This window comes from Haemaphysalis longicornis, unplaced genomic scaffold, assembly GCF_048455015.1.
Source record: "Haemaphysalis longicornis isolate Haplotype H1 unplaced genomic scaffold, Haemaphysalis longicornis Haplotype H1 scaffold_4, whole genome shotgun sequence".
NCBI lineage: Eukaryota > Metazoa > Arthropoda > Arachnida > Ixodida > Ixodidae > Haemaphysalis > Haemaphysalis longicornis.
Genome location: NW_027526361.1, coordinates 39164763 through 39177200, shown reverse-complemented (window position 1 = coordinate 39177200; position 12438 = coordinate 39164763). Strand labels below are relative to the sequence as shown.

Below are 12438 nucleotides of genomic sequence, written 5' to 3'. Positions count from 1 at the left end.
ATAACTTATTACAATAAGCGCGCAAATCGCTGTGAATGACGCAGGAAAACTAACCACGCTCTTTTCAATTCTCCTCATTATGCACCCCTGGCATGGCCTAAACGACGTCATTTGGGCCATGGCTGTCCTAACGGCTGTCGCTGGTGAACTTCGCGGCTTATTTCTCGCATTTCCTGTGATTATCTGCTGTCGTCGGCGCTGTGTACCAACCACTTCTATGCCTGCACCTGTATGCACAGTTTTGGCGTTTCCTTTGTGTTTTGAGTGCGTGCGGAGTTTGAGTGACGAACTCAATGCTCTCCTTTCAACGAGACCACTCGACAACAAACATTTATTGCTTCAAAAACACCCTACCAGCCTGAGCACACACTTGCGAGCAGGCAACCTTGCCTGTTTTTTGTGGCACCAGACTGGAAATAGACCCCTCCACATTGCGGAAAAAAGGAGAAAACTCCCCGGCCAGTGGTATATCGAAGGCCGACGAAGAGAACGCCTCGAGCCACCCCCCTCTCCGGAAGAGAACGCGCAGCTTTTGTCGCGTTGTCCGTGGTCGAGTTGAGAGAGAACAATTATGCGCGATTTCTCATTGCATGCAGTTTCGGTAAAAGTGAACGGGTTCTCATAATTCTTGTGGAAGGAGATTGCTGAGACAATAGACTTTACTCCAAAATGCATTCCGAGTAGCCGTTGGTAAGTGTTGCAGGGTCCCTTTAAATGCATAAGTGTTATGAATCAAAAACAACTGGGCAGGCACCTGCTCTCCCTACTTGAAGACTGAACAATAAATTTTTCTATGCTGAACTAACAGTGTACAACGCACTGCGGATACAATGAACACAAAACGCACTAGCTCACCTGAACATGCCGCGGCAGCAGTGGCATGTAGTGGGGCCAGGAGACATAGTGAGGCAGGTCGGACAGAGCCGAGATGGCATACGTTTCTGGGAACCTCTGTGAGACCGTCTGTACACAAGAGAGTGACAAGGAAGAACAGTGAGGTCACACGGGTTTTACAAAAAGGGCAGCTACAAGCACATGCCTTCGTTTCTATTGGCAAAATTATAACATTTACAGACTTCAAGAGTTGAGATCTTCGCTTCGTAATGACTTATGCCTACTCATGCAGTTACATGGCCTATAGCCCGTATTCAATGGCGTTTAATGCATGCAGGCAACCAAGTGCGCGCCGCCATATCTGTGGCCAAGCGTCTGTTGCTAGGCGACGTGCGCACGGCCCGCAGATCAGGCACCCCTCTTCTCCTCCAGTGCGCCGTCACTCGTTACGTCGGGCTCCGCGGGATGGCGGTACTTGTCCATGCTAAGCACGACTGTGAAACACATGACTAGGTTACAAAATCTACCTCAGCGAACGCAAAGTATTGCCCCGAGTTGAATGTGAGTGTGATTAATAACATCTCTGTTGACGCCACCGTTTAGAACATCTCTGTTGATGCCGCCATTTAGAATTGGATTCGAGCGAAGCAGATGACGCACGCCGGTGTCTTTTTCTTCAGCGTGCGGGCGCAGTGGCCCAAGCAGCGCCGTGTCCGTGGCGCATCGGCCATGTCTGTGGCTGTTTCCAGTGTTGCCAAGCGAAGAAATTGACCGCTAAACTTTTGAATGAATACCGCCTATACTCGGGTAAAGCTGTACCCACGAGCGCCGCAAAGAGTGCGCTACTGTGAGTACTTTGAATGTGACGAGTCGTTCCCACATTTTTTTTGGACTTAATCTACAATGTCACACATTAAGTGCAATGTCCTTTCAAAATGCCCGTGCACTTCGACATCCGGGTCCACCGCTTCAGCGGAGTGATCCACTACTTGAGCTATTGCCCGTTTCTTATTGTCACCAAGTATAGCAGAAGAAGGAAGCCCCAACAGCATCCGTTCTGGTGGGAGGAGCAGTGACCACTCACCACGGTGGGTGGCAGTGCCAGGGCCAGCGGTGGTGGGAAGTGGTGGATCCGTGGGGGCGTAGGCGGGTGGTGGTAGTGGTGCTGGTGAATGTGGTGGTGAAGGTGGGCATGGCCCGCCTCCGCAGCGCTGCACACGGAAGAACGGGAACACCCCTCCACCTCAGCCGACTGGCCCATCACCCCCACACTGTTCAACAGGGCACCAAAGAAGACTCAAGTTCCCCGAAAGTAAGAACTAGCCTAACATGCACCCACGAGAACAGCTGGACCCTGCAACCAGAGGGGCAACAAATCAGGTCGAGACTGTTTGAGGTGGCCAGTGGTCCTACATGGCAACAAATCTTTTCAGGGGGAATCATAAGAAAACTAAAGGTCCCCCTCCTCTCTTCTCTCTCTCTCTCTCTCTCTCTCTCTCCCCCCCCCCCCCCCCCCCCCCCCCCAACCAATGTGGTGGCTCAGTGGCTAAGGCGTTGTGCTGCTGAACATGAGGATGCGGGTTCGATTCCCAGCTGCGGCGGCCGCTTTTCTGATGGAGGCAAAAGCAAAAACACCTGTGTGTATGAGCTTTCACACATGTTAAAGGTCCCGGAAAGTTAATCCGGTGAAAGTTAATCCGGAGCCTTCCACTACGGTGGACCTCACCGCCTGCGTTGCGTCGGCGCGTTAAACCCCACAATCAATGAAATCTTTCTTTCCCCCTCACTGTTGTCCCCTCCACCCATCCCAGAAGACTGCAAACTTGCGTGTACGCCATACCTCGGCAAAGTTGGCGCGGCTCACTCAAACTCACTCACAATTTTTTTTTCGAATCACCACTCACTCAAACTCAGACTCACTGCTGAGCAGCACATCTGCGCTCACTCAAACTCAAACTCACATTGAGCGCAAAACTCAGAACTCACTCAGACTCAGAACTCAAAATGTACTCAGAACTCAAAATGTACTAAAACTCAAAATGTAATCAAAACTCAAAATGTAATCAAAACTCAAAATGTACTCAAACTCAAAATGTACTCAAACTCAATATGGACTCAAAACTCAAAATGTACTCAAAACTCAAAATGCACTCAAAACTCAAAATGTACTCAAACTCAAAATGGACTCAAAACTCAAAATGTACTCAAAACTCAAAATGTACTCAAACTCAAAATGGACTCAAAACTCAAAATGTACTCAAAACTCAAAATGTACTCAAAACTCAAAATGAACTTAGAATTCAAACTGGGCTGAGAACTCAAAATGAATTCAGAACTCAAATGGCCTCACAGAGATTGAGACAATGAGAGTGAGATTGTGAGAGTGAGAGTGAGTGTGTGAGTGAGAGTGAAAGTGTGAGTTAGAGCGTGAGTGTGAGTGAGAGTGTAAGTGAGTGTGAGTGTGAGTGAGAGTGAGATTGTGAGTGTGACTGAGAGTGAGGGTGAGAGTGTGAATGTGAGAGAGTGAGAGTGTGTGACTGAAAGTGAGAGTGAAAGTGTGAGTGAGTGTGAGTGAGTGTGAGAATGTGAGTGTGAGTGAGAGTGTGAGTTGAGTGTGAGTGAGTGAGAGTGTGAGTTGGAATGAGTGAGAATGAGTGTGCCTATGAGTGAGAGTGTGAGTGAGAGTAAGAGTGTGAGAGTGAGAGCGTGAGTGAGAGTGGAGTGAGTGTGTGAGTGAGTGAGAGTATGAGTGTGCCTGTGAGTGACAGTGTGAGTGAGAGTGTGAGTGGAGTGAGAGCGTGAGTGAGAGTGTGAGTGGAGTGAGAGTGTGTGTGTGAGAGTGAGAGTGTGAGTGTGAATGTGAGTGAGAATGTGAGTGTGAGTGAGAGTGTCAGTGTGAGTGTGAGCATGAGTTGACTGCAAGATGAGTGTGAGAGTGTGAGTGAGAGTGTGAGTGCGTGAGAGTGAGAGTAAGAGTGAGAGTGTGGGTGTGAGAGTGAGACTGAGTGTGAGTGAGGGTGGGAGTGGAGTGAGAGTCTGAGAGTGAGAGAGAGAGGGTGAGTATGAGTGTGAGTGGACTGAGAGTGAGAGTAAGAGTGTGAGTGAGAGTGTGAGTGGACTGAGAGTGAGAGTAAGTGTGAGTGAGAGTGTGAGTGAGATTGATAGTGAGAGTGTGAGTGGAGTGAGAGTGTGAGTGAGAGTGTGAGTGAGAGTGTGAGTTGAGTGTGAGTGAGAGTGTGAGTATGAGTGAGAGTGTGAGTGAGAGTAAGAGTGTGAGTGAGTGAGAGTGAGGGTGGGAGTGAGAGTGTGAGAGTGATAGTGTGAGTTGAGTGAGAGTGTGAGTACGAGTGTGAGTGGAGTGAGTGTGTGAGAGCGAGTGTGAGTGAGAGTGTGAGTGAGAGTGTGAGTGTGTACATTTTGCTATATACCTTTTGCTATATCCTCATAATTATAACCAGAAAGCATTTTTATATTTGTCCCACGTGATCCCCCTCGACGAGACTTTTAATTTGATACCCCACACACCCTAGCAGGGTCATATGGAATTCATACCAGTCAAAATAACCATGACTCTCATGACTGTAACCAGGACGCATTATTTAGGTGTCCGACGTGATTCCCCTAACTGGAACCTTCAATTTGACGCCCCACATGCTTCAGCGGCCTCACCTTGAATTTAACCCAATCTATGACTCATAATGACTATCTCATGATCGAACTACGAAGCCTTTTTTATTTGTATTACGTGATTCCCCTCGTCAAGACCGTAAATTTGATACCCTACACGCAGGGCCGTACCCAGAGGGGGGGTTTGGGGGTTCGAACCCCTCCCGAAATCTTTTCCAGACTGCACGTAAACAATACTTACTGTTGCTTTCAGCAAAACTACCCCCTTCCCAAAATTCATAACCCTCCCCGAAAAAAATTTCTGGGTACGGCCCTGCCTACACGCCCTATTGGGGTCACTTCGAATTTTATCCCAATATAAGACTCGCCATGACAATCTAATGGTTATAACCAGGAAGCATTTTTGTATTTCTCCCACGTGATTCCGCTCATCAAGACCATTAATTTGATACCCATCAAATCCTAGCGGAATCAATTTGAAATTAAACCAAGCAATGACTAACCATGACTATCTCATGATATAGCCCTACCACATTTTTGTCCCACGTGATTTCCCTTATCGGAACCTTCAATTTGATGCCCCGGACACCCAGTAGCATCATTGTGAATTTTAACCTAATTTATGACCCATTTTGACTATGTCATGATAATAATCAGGAAGCACGTGATTACCCTCATCGAGACCTTTAATTTGATATGCCACATGCCCTAGCGTCATGAACTTGAATTTTAACCGAATCTATGACTTACCGTAACTACGTCATGATATATCCATAACTCATTTTCTTCCCGAATGATTCCCCACATCGAGACCTTGAATTTGATTCCCCACATGCCCTCGAAGCGTCATTTTGAATTTTAACCCAATCTATGACTCATTATGACTGCCTGATGACTACAATCAGGAAGCATTTTTTTATTTACCCCGCTTGATTCCGTTAATCCGGACCTTTCATTTGATATCTTACACGCTTTAGCCTCATCAGTTTCACTTTTCACCCAATCTAATGTGGTCATTATTCTGTCTTAAGGGGCGCTGCCCAGTCAATTCAGCTAATTCATTTGAAACAGCAGAAAGGACAGCCCCCGCCCCCATTTCCACCCGGCTCTCACCTCTTCCGTTGTGACCCCTAGTATATCAAGCCGTTAACAGTAGCAGGCGAACAACCAGCACGCCACCGCCGCCGTGTGCTTTCCCACCACCCTTTCCCACGCTCTTAGTGGATCCGTCAGGTCAAACTCAAAATGTACTCAAACTCAAAATGCACTCAGAACTCAAAATGGACTTAAACTCAAATTGTACTCAGAACTCAAAATGGACTCAAACTCAAAATGTACTCAGAACTCTTAATGGACTCAAACTCAAAGTGTACTCAGAATGGACTCAAACTCAAAATGCACTCAGAACTCAAAATGGACTCAAACTCAAAATGTACTCAGAACTCAAAATGGACTCAGAATTCACTAGGTCTCAGGCATACTCAAACTCAATCGGACTCAAACTCAGTCGGGATCACTCGGCTCAAACTCACTCAAGCTCAAACTCACCATGCCACACTAGCCTCGCGCTCACTCAAACTCAAACTCACGCGTGAGTTTGAGTCCAAATGAGTCTGAGTGAGTGGACTCATGAGTGAGTTCGCCGACCTCTGGTGTACGCAGCCCACCCACCTGGCGGGCGAGGCAATGACCACCTCGGCCTGGACATTGGGGTCCAGCACGACCGCCTCGCTGGCCACCTGGATGGGCGGCGGGCTGGCCACCGTCGCTGCCATGCAGCTCGCCCCTCCTCCCATGGGGGGAGTGGCCTGCTGGCTGCCGCGCTCAGCGCCCAGGGGGGCAGGCGGGGGGCCTCCGTCGGTGGCTGTTGGGTGCCCCACCACCAGCAGGGACAGGCCGCCTGCGGCCTCGTGCTGCTGAGGCGGTGTGGGTGGCACGGGAGGCGAGGCGGCCACAGCCGCGGCGGCGGCCGCAGCCCGCTGGGCCTCCATCATGCGCTGCAGGGCGAGGGCCTCGTGCTGCCTGCACAGGGCAGAAGAGGGGGAGTGTTGGTCTTCTCACACGCTGCCACACACTCGAGACTTATATACCCCCGTCACACGGCAGATCTAACGACATTTAGAGCAAAGGTCATTCACTCTAAATGTCGTTAATTCGGCGCTCCATAAGAATACCGAATGACATTTCAGGCGATTGACATTTAGCGGCTGAGGTTCTGGAGCTCATTCAGCAACCAAATGAGTGGCCTTGAGAGCAGTGGCACGTCACTAGAGAAGAAAGTTCAGTAATAAATCAAGGAATACTGTTTCTAAAAGCTATTAGCAAACTTATATTTTCCCTTTCATGTTTTTTAAATAAAGAAAGAGAAACAAGTACCAACAAAAACAAAAATCTTGTCCCCAGTGTGTGCATTACCCTAATACGGATTTTTTGCGGACTTGTCTCGGCTTGTGATGTCCACTGATGTCACCTCAATTGGTGATTTTCTCATCTTTAATAAAGAAAAATAATCCTCTGTTGTTTTAAAAATATAGTATGTATGAAAACATTCTAGATGCCCTCGAAATATAATTTTGCGGCTTTGCGAGCTCACTAACTGTCACCGCTATCGCTATCAAATACCAGTTGTTTTGCCGTGTAGACCCGCACGGCCAAGCTGAATGACATTTAACAGCTAATGTGATTCACTTTGAATGACATTAGCAGCAGTGAGACAGCTGAATCAGATTTGGGAGCAGTTTTTGGAGCAGCGAAATCTCGATTGTGGAGAAGAAGAACCTTGATTTGGAGCAGAAGAACGTCATTTATTCCGTCACCTCAGGAGCCTAAAAAATCAAATTTTTGGCGACTCCGGGGAGAAAAATGCACTTTTTAATCTGTTTTGAACGTACATAACACTGAAACAGCATTTCAATTAGGTTTTTTTCTATTCCAATACCCTTTCACAAACCATTTTTAAATTCTGAGGCTGGAGCGCCGTTGGAAATATCGAATTGAAAAACTAAGCAATTTCAAACCATTTTTACTATCATGTGAATGCAGAAATTATTATTTTTCTAATCTTAGACTGGGCTTTACACACAAGTGTAGAGCCACGGCAAAAGTTGCGCTAAACGAGGTGACAGTCGTCGCACCCCACCAGCCCTCCCATTTCAATTCCCAATGTGCGCGTTCATTACAATCGTAATTTGAGTAATGTTGGTATATTTAACCACCTCCCTCTTGGCATTAAATTTCACTTCAGATAGATGAACCATTATTACTAGCACGCAATAATAGCCCATCCCGCTATCGGACACTGCTTGAACATTTTGCGGCATGTAGCCTGCGCCACCACTTCTGCAGTGTCGATCGTCCCATTACCGCCGCTCGCAAGCTCGCTGTCAAAGGCAGCAATAACTCAGCGTTTTATAACACCGCAATGAGTTCGAAATTTCACTTCAAGCACGCGCCGTGCCTCACACTCAAGGTCGAAACTCGGCGAATTCGCGGGCACCACGTTTCTGATGAACTCCCGTCTTTCGAGTCGCGCAACTTCCCGCAACAGACCAAATGACTAAATGTAAACCCAGCCAGCCTCATAACCAAAACCACGGTAGAAATCGGCAAAGAGCACTCTGCCTGAACCACGAGCAACTGCGTCGCTCGGCGGCCATGTTTCCCAATCTTCTCCACACCAGGATGGCGGCGCCCCGTGATGTCGTTCCGGAGATACGGCACTCCGAAAATTGCCGTTTTTTCATCAACTTGCACAAGTAGTTTGTCGCCTCAGTACACATAAGTATTTTTTCTACAAGACTTTTCAATGGTTTTGGATGGGAAGACTTTAAAATCTCACAGAATATAACATGTGCAACCCGACATTGTGTCTTTTAAAAAGACTATCTCGGGGAAAATTTATGCAGGTTTTTTATTAATTGATCAATCGATTAAACCTTTACAAACAGCATCACCTTTGTGGTGCTGGAAAATTATGCCGTCAGTAAGCATTTTTTCCCCACCGAAACTGACGGGAGCGTTAAAATCCTTGGCTCAGACTGTTTTGGAGCAGTTTGGCGCAATTTTTGCGAATTTCAAGCTTTTGAAGCAGCCCGGCGCAGGAAAACACATTTGTATCAGAACTGCGCAATATGCGCAGCTGTCTCACCCCTGCATTAGGTTTGCCGTGCGACAGGGGTATTAAATGTCAAGGAATTGTGAACGGAAGAAGAGAGGCGGTTAGACAAACACCACCAGACATTCTCCACAACATAGCGCGGTCACATGGCACAACGTAGCGTCAGCACAGCCACACACGTAGCATAGCTAAAACGAATCCGGGCTATAGACAACACTGGCACCAGAGTTCTTTGTTCTTTGATACATATGAGCGGCAAAACTCTGCTTCAGAGTCCAGGCTGTGCAAGCACATTGCTTTGTTGAAGCTGAGAGGACAAGAATTACACTTTCCTAACATTTGCTTTAAAGGAGCCATGAAGAGAAAATACAACTTTGTTTAATTTGAAAGAACTAGGATTCAGTATCTCACTCAGCTCTATTACAGCCACGAAAGATGTTTTTTTAACGAAAAAAAAAGCAAGAAGTATTTAAAAACTTTCAAATTTTGCGCCACAGTGACGTGTTATGAGCAAGGATGACGTCATACGGGCTAACAATAAAACATAATTTTCAGTGCGTTAACTGCACGTCAGCATTCAAGTGATGCGGTCAAATGGAACTAGAGGCCCAATACAGACGTCCAGTCATGTGTCGTCGCGACAGGTCAGTTAAGCGGCCGCCAATCGCACAAACAAGGTTCCGTGACGTCATAGAAAAGTTGCGGGAAATTGGATAGGGGGTTGCGACTGCTTCACACGTTTCCTTTAATATCTCCGTTATTTGTACGAAGATTAAGACGATATTGGTATCATTGTTATCGGGACTATGCAGTCTTTCTAATAAACCCAACTTGTATTTTGTCTTCATGGCTCCTTTAACCCTTTGAGGGTCGAATTTTTTCGCCAAATGCGACTTCCCAGGGTCGATTTTTTTTATTGCTGATTAAAATTCTGCGGATGAATCTATTTCGAGAGCAAATTATCGCAATTTTTTTAGGGTGACCATAAAGGGACAAAAAAATCGTTTGTGTTGTTACATATATAAAGTTAATTCATGAATAACACAAAAAAAATTCCAAATAAAAATGAGAGAGTAACAAGCCGGCACCTTTTGAGTCAATCAAAATCAGATAGACAACAGTTTCGTGGGCGCAAAAAGCGGGAAGCGCCCGGAGGACGATACGCAAACCAGCCGCTGCACGCGCGGGCACGCACAACCGGATGCAGGAGCGATAGACAGCACACTGCTCATAAAATACAAAAAAAAGGAGAAAAGACCCTCATCAGTTTCGCAGGCGACCTTGGTCTGTAGCAGGCGCAAGAAGCGAGAGGTGCCCGGGTGCCTGGTGGGCGATAACCAGCGCGCCCCCTTATTAACCGATGCGCGAGCAATAGCCGGTGCGCCGCTGAAGTAAATAATAATAATAAAAAAGAAGAGCCATCGGCGGAAGAAAAAAATTTCACGTATTTCCGAAGTGTGGCAGCACATGCCAAGCAAGAGAACTTGGCGAAAAAGGCGTGCTTTTTAAAGATACAAGCAATGCCGTACATCTACGTCATTGACCATTTTGAAAGTGTTTGTCGATGCCATACATGCACGGCCGTGACCCTCAAAGGGTTAATAAGACAACCTCAACAAAGCTTGCTTTTCAAGTTAGGAAACATATTTTAAATTACATTATGCTTGCTTATTTTCAACAGTTTTTCTTTTATGACTTGTAGCACCAGCTGCCAGCACTTGAGTAGTACTCCAACTTTCTCTCAACGGATGACAAGCTTGCCAACTTGCCCCATGGTTGCCCTAGTTTGCCCTCGGAACGGGGGAACAACCGCAGACCGGTTTTTAATAGTAAAGACAACCGTTATTTTATCAAGGAACAGGTTACAGGTGCGGGCCAGCACAAGTGTTAATCGACCAGATAGATTTAGGGGAAGTCCCCAAGGTGAAACAAGTTTCTTAAAAAAAAAAAAAAAAAAAAAAAGGGCTTTTGCTGCGGCACATTGCGATTCCGAACCGCTGCTTCCACCTATTTGTATAAGGACTGGAAGCAACGAACTTTCCTAGTTGCAGGCTGTTGGCTATTTTGACAGCTTCTTCAGAAAGGGTCCCAATTGCTCATGGTACGTCCTGCACTCCTTTCGCGCTCGAAAAACTTGAATAACAGAGCATTGTTGACATCTTCACTGAACAGGACAACACCGTTACTCAAATTCCATTCCAGTAGCAAATTATCGTACTTCTACTACCACTTGTACTCGTTTCTGGTCGAAACGTTGCAGCGTTTTGTGCACGCTTTCCTCATTTCATCGATACCAGTGAACGACCGCGATATATCTGGCCACTGTGTAGGAATGCATGGCAACACTGCCAAAAGAAAAACGAGAAATGGCAGTTGCCTGGGTGCAATGGATCTCAAGGGGCAGAGCAAGGGGGACGGGGTGCTTTCCCGGAACAGCATGAAAATTTGAAATTAGCAGTGGACTTGGGGAGGGAGGGGGGGGAGGGGGTCGCTTACATGGGTGTAGGCGCTTGTTCGGAATTTTACAGTAAACAACTCTGAATGAAACCGGTCTTCCTCTTCATTGTTGAGTACAATGCATGCATGGTTCCAAGCAAAGATTTGTAAGTGCACATGTGTGCCATGGCATCCCCACTGTGACTGGGGACGAGTACGGTAAGACATTGTTAGATATCGTATTTCCTTGATCCCAAGCACCCTCCCCGCTTTACTGAAGAGAGAGTTTCAAGAAAGGCACTCAATAAAATCGAAGCACCCTTACCTACTTTATGATTAAGGGGAGACGTGGGTCTTGAAATGAACTTTTTTATTAATTGGTCTGTGATAATGAAAATCACTGTGCATATGTGTTTTGTCTTCCTCATTTCAAATATGTAATTAGTTTTCAAGTGGTATAATTATTTTTTGAATTATAAAGAAAACACTAGAGCCTAATTAAGTAATTTCTTACGGGCCTTTAAGGAACTTTTTATTAAATTTTTCTTAAAATAAATGGTATGGATGTGTAGCTTAAGACCTGCCATGCATGCTGAAGCTATTTATATTCCTGTAAAGATAGTTGATTGGATAGAATTAATAAAATTATGCCAAGTACAGTTTTCTGAAAACTTAATGACCTCTAATTATAACTCATAACATTTATTTGAGGCAAAATGAGCCAATTAAAATAGCTTCAGCATGCAGTTCATTTTATCCCGAATTCAACGGTATAACACTTGTAGAAATCCTTTGAAAAAAACTACCTCAAAACCCCTGTAAGGCTAGGCACATATGCAAAAAAAGGGAAGCTGAGAAAATCGCAGTTGAAGTTTTACTACAAGTGACAGTTTTATCTATTGAGCATATCAAAAAAAGAAAGGTTCTAGAATGTAGCTCGCTTTTCGCTCAACAAGAGCATACCAAGTTTGCTGAAATCCGTTGGTGGGAAAATTATGAAATCCTCTGTCTACAGATGGCACCTGGCAGAAAAACTGAACAAAAGCAAAGCCAGAACGTTGCTTCAATTTTTATGCTATTGGCAGCGCGCCGTCACTCTTTGGCGACTAGGGCTGAGGTGCCGATCGTGCACCACAGTTGTAAACGTTTATTTTGTTATGTTACTGCTTCATGTGTAGCAATCAAATCGGATTTGCATCGCGTGAAATGAGTTGCAGCGAAGGGGCTGCTAACGGAATGCCCGCCACTGTTCTGTAACGTGCATGTGCTTGGCTAGGCGGGATAACCACGTTTTCGGTCTAATCTACTCGTATATCACGTCACTAACGCACATTGTGCTCAGTGCGAGCATTTATACTTCCCAAATCGCTGATCTATATGGTAACCTGCCGACAAGGAAGCGCGCGCCGGAGTGCGGGCCGACC

The 12438-nt window shown here is 46.1% G+C and overlaps 1 protein-coding gene across 2 annotated transcripts in view; it reads right to left on the bottom strand.

The window, feature by feature from the left end:
• LOC144178527 (uncharacterized) overlaps window positions 1–12438 on the bottom strand; it is a 72386-nt gene that overhangs the window by 10902 nt on the left and 49046 nt on the right. For both annotated transcript variants that reach the window (XM_077706453.1, XM_077706454.1), the window contains exons 12-14: window positions 6133–6483; window positions 1919–2045; window positions 856–963 (exon numbers count right to left, since the gene is read on the bottom strand). In XM_077706453.1, coding sequence (XP_077562579.1) covers window positions 856–963; window positions 1919–2045; window positions 6133–6483 — 586 coding nt within the window. The remainder of the gene's footprint in view (window positions 1–855; window positions 964–1918; window positions 2046–6132; window positions 6484–12438) is intronic.